The 17,879-nt window shown below is 42.7% G+C and overlaps 1 protein-coding gene across 2 annotated transcripts in view; it reads right to left on the bottom strand.

Annotated features, from left to right (window-relative positions):
* The window catches only part of LOC124043774 (histone deacetylase 4-like), a 129,031-nt gene that overhangs the window by 78,070 nt on the left and 33,082 nt on the right, over window positions 1-17,879 (bottom strand). For both annotated transcript variants that reach the window (XM_046362715.1, XM_046362716.1), the window contains exons 2-5: window positions 16,584-16,855; window positions 10,196-10,346; window positions 6,106-6,226; window positions 731-849 (exon numbers count right to left, since the gene is read on the bottom strand). In XM_046362715.1, the coding sequence (XP_046218671.1) occupies window positions 731-849; window positions 6,106-6,226; window positions 10,196-10,346; window positions 16,584-16,855 (663 nt within the window). The remainder of the gene's footprint in view (window positions 1-730; window positions 850-6,105; window positions 6,227-10,195; window positions 10,347-16,583; window positions 16,856-17,879) is intronic.

Genomic DNA, 17,879 nt, shown 5'->3' with positions numbered 1-17,879 from the left:
ATGTCAACACTGTTCTCATGTTGGTAATGATTTGTATAACCTTGCTGCTCTCTTGAACCACATTTCTTGGAGAAAATACACAATCTTAACAACAGAAACCCTTATAAATAAAGAAAGTAAATAAGAAAGCAGCAGAAATGCTGAGATACTCTCCTTATACTAGCCAGTCACGAAGAACTCTTGAATGTCACGATAGGGATCATAGTAGTAACTGGGGTTGATAATCTACCCCACTATCATCTCTAATCTGCCCCAACACTACAATGCTATACACACGGACACTGCTAATGATCCAGCAGCAAAGACCGCTGGGACCTGGTGACAAATCAGTCCCGCACTGTGTCACTGGTGGCAACTGTTGTGTCACCCATGACAACATGCACAAAGTAACACAGTTGGCTAAATCTACTTTAAATGTTTTGGCTCAATACTTTGGCCCCATTTCCTCTTGCTGATCTGAAAAAGCCCGGATGTGTGGAGTTAATATGTTGGAGTAGGCCAAATGGAGTTGTCACCAAATTGCTTACACCTATTCACTTATTCACTTTTACTTAATCCAACTAACTGTTCCGATTCGTTTTAATTTTGGAAAGAGGAAGTTGGAAAGGGAAGAGCTTTCAAAAAGAGCTTCAAACACAGTCAAGGAAAGCAAAAAAACACACTGATAGTGAACTCCAACGTGAAAAGAGGTTAGGGGTTAGGGTCCAGGGGTAAGGTGGAGGAGGTCTACCTGTCTTGCGGAGAGGGAAGTTGTCTTTGGAGTCGTACATCCCCAGGATGGCGTGGTTGTAAGTGGACATCCCTGTCTGGGGAGGGGAGCTATGGTCCAAGGAGCTGTGCTGGGTCTTCCTACATAGGGAAGACAAATACACATTTACAATATTCCATTTGGGTCCTTCAAAGAGAGCAAAAGTCGACCTCACTTGCAACTTCGAACCCACTGGGAATGTGATGAAAGAAATTAAAGATGAAATAAATCATTCTCTCTACTATTATTCTGACATTTCACATTCTTAAAATAAAGTGGTGATCCTAACTGACCAAAAAAAGGGAATTTTTAATTGGATTAAATATCAGGAATTGTGAAAAACTGAGTTTAAATGTATTTGGCTAAGGTGTATGTAAACTTCTGACTATGTTTGGACCCCAGGAAGACTAGCTGCCTTGGCAGCAGCTAATGGGGATCCCTAATAAATACAAACAAACAAACAAACAGACACACACAAGCACGCACACACACACACACACACACACACACACACACACACACACACACACACACACACACACACACACACACACACACACACACACACACACACACACACACACACACACACACACACACACACACACACACACACACACACACACACACACACACACACACACACACACACAGAGGCTGGCGCATGAGCGTTACCACAAACATAGGACACACAGTTCACACACAACCTCCTCTCAGGCAGACCTTTTTTTATTTATGGCCCAACACTTTGCATGCCATCTCAGATTACCTACAATGCATATGCCCAGACTGAAGGGGTGCGAATCCCTGTGTTTGTAAACAAACTCGCTCTGACACGGCAACGAGCGGGAACAGATCTGATGGAGCCATAAAAGCTACTACTATTGCAAGGGCCTGCTGGTGTGCGAACGATCTGCTGATGTTGCCCGTCTGTCCATGCCACTCTGTCTGACTGGGTAGCAATGGTGCGTGCCAGTTGATGTGGCTTCAGTAGTGTGAGGGAGAAACAGGCGTCTGTCTGTCTGTCTGTCTGCCTATCTCTGTTACTGCGTATCCGTCTATCCTCAGCTACCATTGAACAGTGTGTGCCCGTCTGTCTCTGTGTCCGTCTTCCTTAACTGCCATTATGTTCCACTGTGTGACAGTAAAACATGATGAGGGCTTCATGTTTCTCACTTAATAGCTAAGAGAGGAATATCATTGATGTTTCCTCTGGCCGGGGCCATTTGAGGTCAGCTGTCATCTTCGCAGCCCATTGAATTGTTCTGTCTGGCTTTCCCCTCCATCTCAACTACACAGCGAGCCCGTCTAGGTTGCATGGCCGACATGTCTTTGGCTCATGTGGCAATTATAAAAATGCTGCCGTAGCTGTCAGAATATATACATGTTTTGATGAATAAAATATCTGGTGTTCGATGTTGTCTTAGAGTGCTCTTTTTATGTGGCTGCTGTCAGTGGTCTTGGGAGGTGGGGAAATAAACAAGTAAAGAGTAAACAAAACTAAGTATAACCCCTGTAAAACTGTCAAGATAACTAGCGCCAGCCTCACTAACGCTCAAAGACCACCAATGGGAAGTTAAACCTCCAAGGACTTAAGGGTTTAATCCGCATTAGGGAAAACAGTGCCACTGTCCACCTCAGTATCAATCAATCAAATGTATTTATAAAGCCCTTCTTACATCAGCTGATATCTCAAAGTGCTGTACAGAAACCCAGCCTAAAACCCCAAACAGCAAGCAATACACGTGTAGAAGCACAGTGGCTAGGAAAAACTCCCTAGAAAGGCCAGAACCTAGGAAGAAACCTAGAGAGGAACCAAGCTATGAGGGGTGGCCAGTCCTCTTCTGGCTGTGGCAGGTGGAGATTGTAACAGAACATGGCCAATATGTTCAAATGTTCATAGATGACCAGCAGGGTCAAATAATAATAATCACAGTGGTTGTAGAGGGTGCAACAAGTCAGCACTTCAGGAGTAAATGTCAGTTGGCTTTTCATAGCCGATCATTCAGAGTCTGCTGTCTCTAGAGAGTTGAAAACAGCATGTCTGGGACAGGTAGCACGTCCGGTGAACAGAACAAGTCAGGTCAGATGTACCTTTTTTATTGTTTATGTTTTGTGGATGAAACGGAGGTAAAGGTGTGTCAAGTAGCGTGGCAACAACAAAAATGCAGTACATATTTGGCCGTTTGCAGTAACTTCTTTGTTGTTGTAATATCCCAAACGGACGTGGCAGTTTCACCATTAAGGACTCCAGCTTAAACCATCACTACTACTGTAGTGAAAGAAAGAAAGAAAAAGAAAGAGGAAAGAGAGAGCGAAAGTGAAAGAATTCAAGAAAAAGAAAGAGAGTGTTGCCAGTGTGTTAATATTCATCGGGTGGTTCCTCTCAAAACCCTTTCTGTGCACCTCCTTATTTCCCCATATCAGAAGGCGACAGCAGAGGTCCCGGGAGATGGGCTACGTGTCTGAGTGAAGAGAGGTGAGAGAGAGAACAGAGAGAGATGAGAGAGAGAGAGAGAGAGAGAGAGAGAGAGAGAGAGAGAGAGAGAGAGAGAGAGAGAGAGAGAGAGAGAGAGAGAGGGGGAGATTGGGGATGGAGAGGTAGGGGTGGGGGGGGGGAGAAAGAGGGGGGAGGAGGGGAGCAAGAGAGAAATTGGGAAAGAGAGAGAGCAGAGGTAGAGAGAGACTGGTCCTGCATAGTAGATTCGATCTGAGGCACAGACAGTGAGACCCAATCCTAAATAGACCATTTAGCCCATTGGTATTCAATCTTTTTCAGCGTGGACCCCATTTTTTCCACCAGGATTTTCCCACCCCAAATCTAATAACACACCCATAAAATCGATAAATGTCTATTTTTACATCAACAAATAACCTTCAATTCATTACACTTTCATCTCTAGATAGCCCTTTTCCTTTCTTATCAAAATGCAAATAAACCAATAAAAACAATTACTCTATATATATATTTATATTCTAATTTATCTTTCTCAAAAACGTTTGTATATTGTCCCATAATATCATTTGTAATCTTAATTATCCCCCCCACCCCCACCAAAAAGTGAATAAAAAAATGAATACAAATGTTGACGCCCCATCAGGGCGAAGCCAACATTGTATACCACTGATTTAGCCTTTAACCCAGGTACACTTGTGCAGAACTGAGTGGATTGCATAAGGTGCAAGAAATATGGAGGTAATTCTACCTAGTATCAGAAGGAGAGATGGCGCTATTACTATACTGCTTACAGCGCCTTGCAAAAGTATTCCAATCCCTGGATTTTTATTTGGATTTCATGTAATGGACAAACACAAAATAGTCCAAAATGCTCAAGTGAAAAAAAAGTACTTATTTAAAAAAAAAAAAAAATATATATATATATATATATATATATATATATATATATATATATATTTCAAAAATTGAAAAGTGGTGTGTGCATATGTATTCACCCCTTTTGCTATGAAGCCCCAAAATAAGATCTGGTGCAACCAATTACCTTCAGAATTCATAGAATTAGTTAAATAAAATCCAAATGTGTGCAACCGAAGTGTTACATGGTCTGACACATGATCTCAGTATATATACACCTGTTCTGAAGGCCCCAGAGTCTGCAACACCACTGAGCGGCATCATGAAGACCAAGGGACCGAGGGACAAACTTGTGGAGAAGTACAGATCAGGGTTGGATTATTAAAAAAATCAGAAACTTTGAACTTCCCATGGAGCACCATTAAATCCATTATACAACAAAATGGAAGAATATGGCACCACAACAAACCTGCCAAGAGAGGGCCGCCCACCAAAACTCACGGACCAGGCAAGGAGGGCATTAATCAGAGAGGCAACAAAGAGACCAAAGATAACGCTGAAGGAGCTGCAAAGCTCTACAGTGGAGATTGGAGTATCTGTCCATAGGACCACTTTAAGCTGTACACTCAAAAGATCTGGGCATTACGGAAGAGTGGCCAGAAAAAAAAGCCATTGCTTAAAGAAAAAAATAGCAAACATGTTTGATGTTCACCAAAAGGCATGTGGGAGACTCCCCAAACATATGGAAGAAGGTACTCTGGTCAGATAAGACTAAAATGTAGCTTTTTAGCCATCAAGGAAAACGTCATACAGTTCCCGCTCAGCCCAGTCAAAACTGTTCGCTGCTCTGGCCCCCCAATGGTGGAACAAACTCCCTCATGACGCCAGGACAGCGGAGTCAATCACCACCTTCCAGAGACACCTGAAACCCCACCTCTTTAAGGAATACCTAGGATAGGATAAGTAATCCTTCTCACCCCCCTTTAAGATTTAGATGCACTATTGTAAAGTGACTGTTCCACTGGATGTCATAAGGTGAATGCACCAATTTGTAAGTCGCTCTGGATAAGAGCGTCTGCTAAATGACTTAAATGTAAATGTAAATGTCATGTCTGGCACAAACCCAACACCTCCCATCACCCCAAGAACATCATCCACTTGGTGAAGCATGGTGGTGGCAGCATCATACTGTGGGGTGTTTTTCATCAGCAGGGACTAGGAAACTGGTCAGAATTGACAGAATTATTGATGGCACTAAATACAGGAAATTCTTGAGGGGAAACCTGTTTCAGTCTTCCAGAGATTTGAGACTGGGACTGAGGTTTACCTTCCAGCAGGACAATGACCCTAAGCATACTGCTAAAACAACACTCGAGTGGTTTAAGGCGAAACATTTAAATGTCTTGGAATGGCCTAGGCAAAGCCCAGAACTCAATCCAATTGAGAATCTGTGGTATGACTTAAAGATTGCTGTACACCAGCGGAACGCATCCAACTTGAAGGAGCTGGAGCAGTTTTGCCTTGAAGAATGGGCAAAAATCCCAGTGGCTAGATGTGCCAAGCTTACAGAGACATACCCCAAGAGACTTGCAGCTGTAATTGCTGCAAAATGTGTCTCTACAAAGTATCTACTTTAGGGGAGTGAATAGTTATGCACGCTCAAGTGTTCTGTTTTTTGTCTAATTTCTTGTTTGTTTTACAAAAAAATTATTTTGCATCTCTTCAAAGTGGTAGTTATGTGGTGTAAATGAAATAATACAAACCCCCCCAAAAAATATATTTTAAATCCAGGTTGTAAGGCAACAAAATAGGAAAAATGCCATGGGGGGTGAATACTTTCGTAAGCCACTGTATTCTCATCATATCCTTTAACGTCTACTATATCAGGATGGACGTGGATTGGGGGGGGGGGTATATGCAGCTTCCATGAAAAACAGAGAGTTCTGACATGTCATTATTTGGCACATTGCACCAGCATAAGTAAGTTCAACTTGACCTATAGTTGGGTAAGAGTAAGGGTGTGGGGTGTGGGTAAGATACTCACCCGTACCAATAGCGTGGGTCAGTAGACATGCAGTGGTTGAGGCTGCGCTGGGCCAGGGCTTTCTTCTTGTTCAGGACAAATTCCTGCAGCCTCATCTTGACCTCTGTGCTTGCCACCGCACCTGGGAGAGATGAGCGAGAAGCCAAGGATTAGGGACTACAAAATGATAGGACAAGTACTACAAATACAACCTTCAAAATAGCCTGGAGGAACACGTATCATTCTGTTTCCCGCTTCAGATGTGGTTCCTTCTTGCTGTTGGATTAAACTTGAATATAGATCTTTACATGCCCCAAAGACATTCAGTTAAAATATAGCCTTTCTATATAATTTAAAAGTAATATTAAACTGAATCCAATGGGGGAACAGAAATGAAACAACACTGAATCATTCTGAGTGAAATACTACTATAGAATGCAGCCTGAAGGAGTGACTGAACAGGGCCCGGTTTCCCAAAAAGCATCTTAAGGCTAAGTTAATCTTTAGAACCGTCGTAGGAGCATCGTTAAATCTCCGAGCTGTTTCCCGAAACCATCATTATTAACGTATCACTTGAAAACGCTTTTGCTCTAACGACTGCCTCAGATCACTCGTAAGAACAGCTAACTGCATCGTCAGACCCTTTTTTGCCCTCCCGCGTCGCTTTATACCCAGAAGATCTCCGCTCAACATAAAATCACATGGTTTATCCGTCCACCGATAACTTCCGAACAAAGTTGACTACAAATACAAAGTTGCCAATGTCTTTGCAATTGATATAAACAAGTGAAGTATAAAATGATGCTTCAAATGAAAACGCATTATTAATATATATTATACAGTGCCTTCAGAATGTATTGACACCCATTGACTTTTTCCACATTTTTTTTGTGTGTCACTGGCCTACACACAATATCCCATAATGTCAAAGAGGAATTATGTTTTCAAATATTTTACAGATGAATGAAAAATGAAAATCTGAAATGTCTTGAGTCAATACGTATTCAACCCCTTTGCCTAATAAATTCAGGAGTAAGCGTTTGTGTGCAATAATAGTGTTTAACATGATTTTCGAACGATTACCTCATCTCTGTAACCCAAACATACAAATTATATGTACGGTCCCTCAGTCGAGCAGTGATTTTCAAACACAGATTCAATCACAAAGACCAGGGAGGTTGTCCAATGCCTCGCAAAGAAGGGCACCAGGACACTGGATGGTGTATCAATGCATCCAGTTAGTGCACACACTGCACACTGTAGGTAGAAAATCACTCAGAGATTTCACCATGAGGCCAATGGGGACTTTAAAACAGATACAGCGTGTAATGGCTGTGATAGGAGAAAACTGATGATGGCTCAACAACATTGTAGTTACTCCACAATACTAACCTAATTGACAGAGTGAAAAGAAGGAAGTCTGTACAGAATAAAATATTCCAAAACATGCATCGTGTTTACAACAAGGCACTAACTACTGCAAAATATGTGGCAAAGAAATTAACTTTTTGTCCAGAATATAAAGTGTTCTGTTTGGTGGCTGCGTCATGTTATGGGTATGCTTGTAATCGTTAAGGATTGGGGAGTTTTTCAGGATGAAAAAGAACCGGAACGGAATTAAAAGTAAAAGTCCTAGATGAAATTCTGGTTCAGTCTACTTTGCACCAGTCACTGGGAGATGAATTAACCTTTCAGGACAATAAACTAAAATACAGTGAATGTTCCTGAGTGGCCGAGTTAAATTATTATGTTGTATGTTTTTTTAGGTAGTAGATCAGCTTTAATATTGTAGATAGATTGTGGCTTCTGTCAATGCAATTGTCTGCAGTATTTCCAATCCCGCATATATATTTTCTTGTAAATATGTACATTATTTCAAATGTATAATAAATATATATTTTTTATATCAATTAGTATATTTGAGTTTAATATTTGTTGTAATATTTGTTCTGTCTTTTCTGGTGGATTAAACTGAAATTGTAACCAGCTTTCTATGGCTTGTTTTAAAAATAATTATATTTAGGATATTATTTAATTTTCAAATAACTGAAAGAAGAAAGCATGAATCGTCAGCGTACAATGACACCTTTGCTTTTTTAAGCCCTGGATATTGTAGTTGGATCTGATTTGAATAGCATTTCGATTGCCATAATAAATAGATATGCCGATAGTGGACAACCTTGTTTTACTCCTCTTGACAATTTAATACTTTCTGAGAAGTAGCCATTATTTACTATTTTACACCTTTAAGAGATTCTCCACAATTAAAATAGTCCAGGCATTTTTATGTAAATACCAGTCGTACTTTATCAAAGGCCTTTTCAAAGTCTGCTATAACTGCCAGGCCTGGTTTCCCAGAATTGTCATCGTGTTCTATTGCTTCCAGTACTTGTCTTATATTATATATGAATAATATTAGGATTAGGATGATAATATCCAACAATACCTTTAATGAAGTGTTACAGATTTGACTCAAATTTACTTGAAAATCTATGGCAAGACCTGAAAATGGTTGTCCAGCAATGTTCAACAACCAATTTGTCAGCGCTTAAAGAATTTTGAAAAGAATAATGGGCAAATGTTGAACGATCTAGGTGTGGAAAGCTCTAAGAGACTTAACCAGAAAGACTCACAGCTGTAATTGTTGCCAAATGTGCTTCTACAAAGTATTGACTCAGGGGTGTAAATACGTATGTAAATGAGGCATTTCTCTATTTAATTTTCAATACATTAGCAAAAATGTTTAAAAATATATTTTTCTAGATGGGTGAGAATTGTTTGTATTTGATCCATTTTGAATTCAGCCTATACCAACAAAATGTAGAATAATTCAAGGGGTATGAATATTTCTGAAGGCACTGTAGGACTTTTTCAATCATATTCAAATACATTTAATGTTCAATCAATTTAGTTATATTTTGCTACTTGTAGGCTACTCTTTTTAATTTGTCTCAATATATGTAATGATGTGCAGCCTAACATGTGCACAATGATGTGCCAAATTAGTGATTCAATTCATTTTTATTTCATTAGATTAGGCCGCCTCAATATTTGCAGCCATATGTGGTAATGTCTCTCCAGGAGCTGATCCCTTGTCAGTACGGTGAAATAATTCTAATGTTCAGGAAAGATTTGAACAGAGAAAGGTGATCTGAGAGCAGTTCTCCCTTTCCTTAAATCCTATCAGTATCGACACATGTTCCAACGACGCACTGACCGACCATTCTCTCTGCATGGTGTATTGGGAAATGCGTGTTACATCTTCGGCCGTCGAAGGAAATATGCAGCGTTAAAACACTCGTAAGCCTAAGTTCCATCGCTATCAGCAAACTGGTCCCAGAACTGTAATCTGTTGGAGCAGAGTCACACAGAGATTCCATAGAGGGAAAAATACATGCTTTCATGGGAATTCCACCGAGACAGTGGCAGTTAAATGGGCTTTTTTAGTGTGTTGGTGTGTTTGTTATTTTTTAAACAAGGTATCACAAGGTGTGTTCTCTCACAGCTCTCTCTTCAATTACCACCTCGCCATCACACCGTTAACACTTCCCAGAGGGGATCCTCCACACGGGGAGATGGAGAGAGAGTAAATGGAAAGAGTGAAAAAAAAGAAGAGCAAGAGTAAAAAGGGAGCAAAATAAGTGTGTGCGTGTGCATGTGTCTGTAAAAGTGTGTGTCAAGAAGAAACACAATGTGTGAGAACAAGACAGAGCTGGCAACAAGTGACTAACATGTCAAGCGGTGAAGCAGCGAGCGTGGGGGGGGGACACACGGCACATGATGATTACTAATACAGACACATTTTAAATCACATTTCGGGGCTTACGTGCTGACTTTTACGAGACTGGAGGCAATTTACTACGGCACTTAAAAGGATACTTTAGGATTTCGGCATTGAAGCCCTTTACCCAGCTTCGTCCGTGTTGTATTGCGGAGGACGCACGGCTCTCGACCTTCGCCACGGCTCTCGACCTTCACCTCTCCCGAGTCCGTACGGGAGTTGCAGCGATGGGACAAGACTGTAACTACCAACTGAATACCACAAAATTGGGGAGAAAAAAAGGGGGGAGAAAGAAAAAATAGAAAAAGGATGTAATTCTGAGCCACTCACTCTCCTGGCAACGCTCCTTGTTCTTAAGCAGCAGGAGTTTCTGCTCCCTCTGATGTTTCTCTATCTCTTGCTCTTGGCGGTGTCTCTCCATCTTCCTCTGGTGCTCCAGCAGCTCCTGCTGATGCTTCAGAGCCAGGAGGTCCTGCTGGTGCTGCAACACAACGTTACTACAAACTTTACTGCGATGTTGATACAACTGCCTGCTGATGGCACTGCTACAGTGCATAGGAAATGGGGAGAGGGAAGAGAACAGTGATTGGGGAGAGAGATGGGGTAGATGGATGAAGGGACATGGGGGAGAAGAAGAGGGAGACGGAAGGGAGAGAGGGGGAGACATGGTCACACATTGTCTGATATCACCTCATCTAGATAAACAAAAAACACATGGTTCTAAACACACACACACACAGACACACTTCCTTTCAATGGCAAAAATCTAACACCACTGGCTGACATCAATATCACTAGATTTCAACAGCAAGTGTCCCCTGCAGATTTCATATCAGCTGGGAAACACTCAAATTTCCAAAAAATTGCATTCAGATGAGAAGTTGTGAGTGGAGGGAATTGTTCATAAATATTTATTTGGGGGTGGGTAAACTTAGTTGAACCTGACCCTAACACTTTCTCACTAAATCATACTTAACAGAAGTCCACTGGCATGCTCTTATAATACAAATGAGGTGCATCACAAGCAACACAGTTCTAGGATGCAGAGTCCCTGACGTCTATAGCCACTTGCTGTATAAGTTCAAATACTCCATGGGGCTAACATTCAAATAATCCCCCTGAAAATGAAGTTTAGGGGCTCAATTCAATCCAACCCGCAATGCAGTATTTACGCAGTAGCTCTTTTTCCAATGGTCAAATGAACTCACGGAATTGTCTTGGGTAATGTATAAAGCCCACAACTACTTCCAGGATGACCCCACGCACATGTCTGCTTTTACTTTTCAGAATTATAAGTGTGTGGGCATGGGATGAATATTGTAAATCAAAGATGTGAAAAAAAGATATCATGCCCCATGTGGGATTAGAACTCACAACTATTGAACTATGAGCCAACTGTTAGTGGACTGCACCACCAATCGGTCATACTGATCAGGGGGAAACGAGTTGACATTACCAACATTGTCATCTACAGTACTAGTCAAAAGTTTGGACACTACTCATTCAAGGGCTTTTACTATTTTTTACATTGTAGAATGACATCAAAACTATGAAATAACACATATGGAATCATGTAGTAACCAAAAAAGCGTTAAACAAATCAAAAATCTAAATATATTTGTATATTCTTCAAGCTCAAATAAGCAAAGAAAAAAGACAGTCCATCATTACTTTAAGACATGTAGGTCAGTAAATCAGTAACATTTCAAGAACTTTGAAAGTTTCTTCAAGTGCAGTCGCAAAATCCATCAAGCGCTATGATGAAACTGGCTCTCATGAGGACCGCCACAGGAAAGGAAAACCCAGATGTACCTCTGCTGCAGAGGATAATTTCATTAGGGTTACCAGGCTCAGAAATTGCAGCCCAAATAAATCCTTCACAGAGTTCAAGTAAAAGACACATCTCAACATCAACTGTTCAGAAGAGACTGTGTGATGTATCAGATGATCTGGCCTCCACAATCACCCGACCTCAACCCAATTGAGATGGTTTGGGATGAGTGGGACAGCAGAGTGAAAGAAAAGCCCCCAACAAGTGCCCAGCATACGTTGGAACTCCTTCAAGATGCCAGTTGAGAGAATGCCTGAGTGTGCAAAGCTGGCATCAAGGCAAAGGGTGGCTACTTTGAAGAATCTAAAATAAAAATATATTTGGATTTGTTTAAAACTTTTTTGGTTACTACATGATTCCGTATGTGTTATTTCATAGTTTGATGTCTTCACTATTATTCTACAATGTAGAAATACTGTATTTCTTGTTACTATGGATGTAGCTACGAATATAAAAACATAATCCTCATAGCCTACATGTTTATTTTATTTGTAAAAGCACATAGATGTGTATGAAAGGGTAAGCAAAAAATTTCATCATATGCGGAAATGTGCCTTACTGTCTTTTGAATTTTGTGTAACATCAATTGTCTAGTCAGAGAAGCATCATGGCACACTCCACTTACCAAGACCATTAACAAATAAGGCGCGCTGTCACCTGCATTTATAGTAAGCCTTGAGGTGGTACCACCCAGCACATCTAGAAGGGAGTGTATTTCATATCGAACCCCTCCCTTCTGAAGGTGCCTCTACATCACAATTTCAAATCAAATTGTATTTGTCACATGCGCCGAATACAACAGGTGTAGACCTTACAGTGAAATGCTTACTTACAAGCCCTTAACCAACGATGCAGTTTTAAGAAAATACCTAAAAAAAGAGTTTAAAAAAGTAAGAGATAAGAAAAACAAATCATTAAAAAGCAGCAGTAAATAACAATAGCAGGGCTATATACATTGGGCACCGGTGCAGAGTCAATGTGTCAATGTGCGGGGGCACCAGTGTTGAGGTATTTGAGATAATTATGTTCATGCAGGTAGGATTGTTGAAGTGGCTATGCATAGACAATAACAGAGAGTAGCAGCAGCGTAGTGATTGGGGGGGAGGGGTTGCAAATAGTCTAGGTAGCCATTTGATTAGCTGTTCAGGAGTCTTATGGCTTGGGGGTAGAAGCTGTTTAGAAGCCTCTTGGACCTAAACTTGGCGCTCCGGTATGGCTTGCCGTGCGGTAGCAGAGAGAACAGTCTTGGACTAAGGTGGCTGGAGGCTTTGATGATTTAGGGCCTTTCTCTGACACCGCCTGGTATAGAGGTCCTGGATGGCAGGAAGCTTGGCCACGGTGATGTACTGGGCCATATGCACTACCCTCTGTAGTGCCTTGCGGTCAGAGGCCGAGCAGTTTGCATACCAGGCAGTGATGCAACCCGTCAGTGATGCTCTCAATGGTGCAGCTGTAAAATCTTTTGAGGATCTGAGGACCTATGACAAATCTTTTCAGTCTCCGGAGGGGGAATACATTTTGCAGTGCCCTCTTCATGACTGTCTTGGTGTGCTTTGCCCATGTTAGTTTGTTGTTTATGTGGACGCCAAGGAACTTGAAGCTCTCAACCTGCTCCACTACAGCCCCGCCAATGAGAATGGTGGCGTGCTCGGTCCTCTTTTTCCTGTAGTCCACAATCATCTCCTTTGTCTTGATCACATTGAGGTAGAGGTTGTTGTCCTGGCACCACATGGTCAGGTCTCTGACCTCCTCCCTATATGCTGTCTCATCATTGTCGGTGATGAGGCCTACCACTGATGTGTCATCAGCAAACTTTATGATGGTGTTGGAGTCATGCCTGGCTGTGCAGTATGAGTGAACAGGGACTACAGAAGGGGACTGAGCACGCACCCCTGAGGGGCCCCCGTGTTGAGGATCAGCGTGGCGGATGTGTTGTTACCTACCCTTACCACCTGGGGGCGGCCCGTCAGGAAGTCTAGGATGAAGTTTCAGAGGAAGCTATTAAGTCCCAGCTTAGTGATGAGCTTTGAGGGAACTATGGGGTTGAACGCTGAGCTGTAGTCAACTTTAGTCAACTTCTCAAATAGGTGTTCCTTTTGTCCAGGTGGGAAAAGGCAGTGTGGCGTGCAATAGAGATTGCATCATCTGTGGATCTGTTGGTGGGGTATGCACATTAGGGTGGGTCTAGGTTTTATGAGATAATGGTGTTGATGTGAGCCATAAACAGCCTTTCAAAGCATTTCATGGCTACAGACGTGAGTGCTAAGGGGCGGTAGTCATTTAAGCAGGTTACCTTAGTGTTCTTGGACACAGGCATTATGGTGGTCTTCTTGAAACATGTTGGTATTACATAGTCGGACAGGGAGAGGTTGAAAATGTCAGTGAAGACACTTGCCAGTTGGTCAGTGCATGCTAGGAGTACACGTCCTGGTAATCCATCTGACCCAGTGGCCTTGTCAATGTTGATCTGTTTAAAGGTCTTACTCACATCGGCTGCGGAGAGTGTGATCACACAATCATCCAAAACAGTTGGTGCTCTCATGCATGTTTCAGTGTTACTTGCTTCGAAGCGAGCATAGAAGTTATTTAGCTTGTCTGGTAGGCGTGTGTCACTGGGCAGCTCTTGGCTGTGCTTCCCTTTGTAGTCTGTAATAGTTTGCAAGCCCTGCCACATCCAACAAGCGTTGGAGCCGATGTAGTACAATTTGATCTTAGTCCTGTATTAACGCTTTGCCTGTTTCATGATTCTTTTGAGGACATAGCGGGATTTCTTATAAGCTTCCGGGTTAGACTCCCGCTCCTTGAAAGCGGCAGGTCTACCCTTTAGCTCAGTGCGAATGTTGCCTGTAGTCCATGGCTTCTGGTTGGGGTATGTACGTACAGTCACTGTGGCGACAACCTAAATTCACTTATTGACAAAGCCAGTGACTGATGTGGTGTACTACTCAATACTATTCGGAAGAATCCTGGAACATATTCCAGTCTGTGCTAGCAAAACAGTCCTGTAGTTTAGCGTCTGCTTCATCTGAACACTTTTTTATAGACCGAGTCACTGGTGCTTCCTGCTTTAATTCAATGGTAGAGTTGAACTAAAAGTAGTAAAAATATATCACTTTTGCAACAAGCTGTCAAAATGAAGACCAGAATTGACTTGTTTCACTATAACTAAGACTTTTTTAAATGAAAGTTACTCTTTAAGAAGTCGTCAAGAGTGAGACTAAATGCCTAAATGACTGAATGATAAACACCTCACTATGGAGAGTGTTTGCATATTTTCAACCAGTACAGGTGGGTGTTGACTGGAACAGAGCAAAATAGAAAACAGTCAGCACGCTGTCAAGGCATAATGTAGAGCTAGTGATGTGCCAATCACTGTGCATCCCACCCTACCTGGTGCAGAAGCCCACTGGCTGCTGTGACTGGAGCTTTCAGACAGAGTTATTTTTAGCCTGGGCTGCCTCGCTCCCATTGCCTGATTGAGGCTGCGGCCCGTGGCAACACTGTGGAGGCCTGTTTGCAAAGCGAGCAGTTTCTCTCACTGTCACACACACACACATATGCGCTGGTACACTTGCATACACAGTTTCCCAAGGACGGGGTTCCTATTAAGATCAGAAAAGCAGCCCAACGTAACCGGCAGATCCAGTTACATCACACACACGCATGCGCTAGTGAAGCGCGGGGTGACTCATAATCCGCAGTCCCCGCGGTTATATCCACAGGGCGGGTGGGTTTAGGGTCATGAAATATTGTGTGGACGAAGGGAGGGCGGGCAGGTGGAATAAAGAGAAAACAATGCATTAAAAATCCATAAATATACTGTATGATTATTGTGCAATTCATATCTATAGGCTAGATAGAGGTTTTTCTTTCATTATTTTTATCTGACATTTGACACTAACAAGACGGGAATATTATATATTTCAGCATCTTGAGAGAATGAATGTTTGGTTAGGGACCGTCTGTAAAGGTGCCCTCTTTATCAGCATCGTAAAAGCGGAGAGTATTTTAACCACATAAAATATGCATCCAAGCCAAACTTAAGTCTCATCAGAAACATGTTGGGTCGTTTTCACAGCTTGTAATTAACTTCACAACGGTCAAACTAATGTCATTTGGTCATTTTGCATGGAAAATCTTTTCATTTTCTCCCCGCTCCCTAAACATCTTTACTGCTGGAGAGAAGCAGAGATGAAAGAGAAAACTTTACCAATGTCAGCTAGATTGAAGCGTTCATTCGATTGATGTATGACATATTTTCTGGTGAGCAAGGGTTTATTTAGTCTTCTAGTGGCGACAAGTATTGTCAGAAGAGAAGCTTCATTGTATTTAATTATAGACAAGTTGACTAACAAAATGTAGTAAATTATAAGCAGTAACAAAGACCTATCTGAATTAGGCAACAACAACAAAAAATCCCACACCCACTGTCAACAAAATCTCTGACTGTACGCTACAGCGTATTTTCTATATTTGCGAGTTAGGGTGCTGGCCTCAGATCACCTTATCACTTGTTGTCGGGTGATTGGGGATGGGTTAGTAGAAATTGTGGGCGGGTGTGGGTGAACAAACAGCTGACCCACTTATCACTAGCATGCGCAGGCACAGGCACACAAACGCACACACACGCATACATGCATGTCCTCTCCTACACCCATCCCCTCTGTCCTTACCACATTCTGTTGAGCCAAGTCCCTGTTGCAATGAAAATCTTTCTGCAGAAATCCACACAGCCCTCGAGCAAAGGGGAAGGAGGGAAGGAGAGATGGAGGGAGGGGGAAGAGCAGCGGGTGATTGGGGGGGTAAGATTGGGATGAGAGGTCGAATAAGTTGCGTGGTGAGGAGAGATCACAAAAAAAATGGAGAGGAGAGGACACACACACACACCTTAACATGCTCCTGTAGCTGGGCCTCGTGCTGGCGTGAGAGCTGCTCATGTTGCCGCTGGAACTCAGCGATGAGCACCTGTCTCTGGATCTGCTGTTTGTGTTTGAGGGCCAGCAACTCCTGCTGCAGCTGCTGCTCCCGCTGACCTGGGACCTGTCCTTGGTGGCACTGGTCGTCTGGTCGTGGTGCTAGGCCAAAGGGCTGGTCCAGGCGCAAGTCCATGGGAATAGCAGCCGGGGGCACCTGCAAGGGCAGTGCCATGCTCACGTCGACTGGGGAGAGAAAGCGGGGGTTACCGACATTTTCCATGGCTGTTGTTCCTTTATGACGTAGGATTCAATCAAAAACGAGAGGACACAGTAGCCTTTCCCAAGGCTCTTTCTCAGACACACAAACTTACAGGTCCAATCGGAGCCCATTCATTGAATGGCCCATAGAATAGAATATCCCCCTGACCTCATTTAATAATGCTCAGCTTTGGCAAAAGGCTAATGAGTCTTCATTTTAGGTCTACACGGCACAGATGATACTCTAACAACGGCTGTTTTTACACACTATGATGTAGAGTGTGACGGTGGGAGTTGTACCACGATGGGAGTTGTGTGATTTTGGGATTGACAATAGGCTGCAAACAAAAGGACTGAAGTACTGACAGCTACTACTATGTGTGTGTGTGTGTGTGTGTGTGTGTGTGTGTGTGTGTGTGTGTGTGTGTGTGTGTGTGTGTGTGTGTGTGTGTGTGTGTGTGTGTGTGTGTGTGTGTGTGTGTGTGTGTGTGTGTGTGTGTGTGTGTGTGTGTGTGTGTGTGTGTGTGTGTGTGTGTGTGTGTGTGTGTGTGTACGTGCCAGCATTGCCACAATATGTGTGGACCAGGAACAGGGTGCAGTATGCTCACGTTTGAGAGGAGTGGTGTGTGTGTGTCTGTGTGCTTCTCTATGTGTGTGCATCTCAAAAAGGACCCCCACTCATTCCTACTGTACCAGCTCACAGCGGGGCACTCATCTCAAAGAGGAGAATTTCACGAGTTCAAGAGTAGAGTGCAGCACTACAATGACACTGGCCAGAAGAGAGAGTTTAGGGCCAAACAAAAGAGGTCCTCCTCAAAATGTCACAGAGTTTATCAATACAGAGAAGAGAAAAACCTGCCACTCTCATCATGGAATAGGGTAACAATCATCTCTGTGACGCCATGGGTTTTGGGGGTGGAGGCTATGAGGGATATGGGCACAAAGGGGGCATTGAGAGTGTATTGAGAGGAGGGAGGAGGAAATGCTCTTCTGGGCAGGACACAGCGCT

Source organism: Oncorhynchus gorbuscha, linkage group LG09 (assembly GCF_021184085.1).
Source record: "Oncorhynchus gorbuscha isolate QuinsamMale2020 ecotype Even-year linkage group LG09, OgorEven_v1.0, whole genome shotgun sequence".
In the NCBI taxonomy this organism is placed as follows: domain Eukaryota; kingdom Metazoa; phylum Chordata; class Actinopteri; order Salmoniformes; family Salmonidae; genus Oncorhynchus; species Oncorhynchus gorbuscha.
This window is presented reverse-complemented; position numbering and strand designations above follow the sequence as displayed.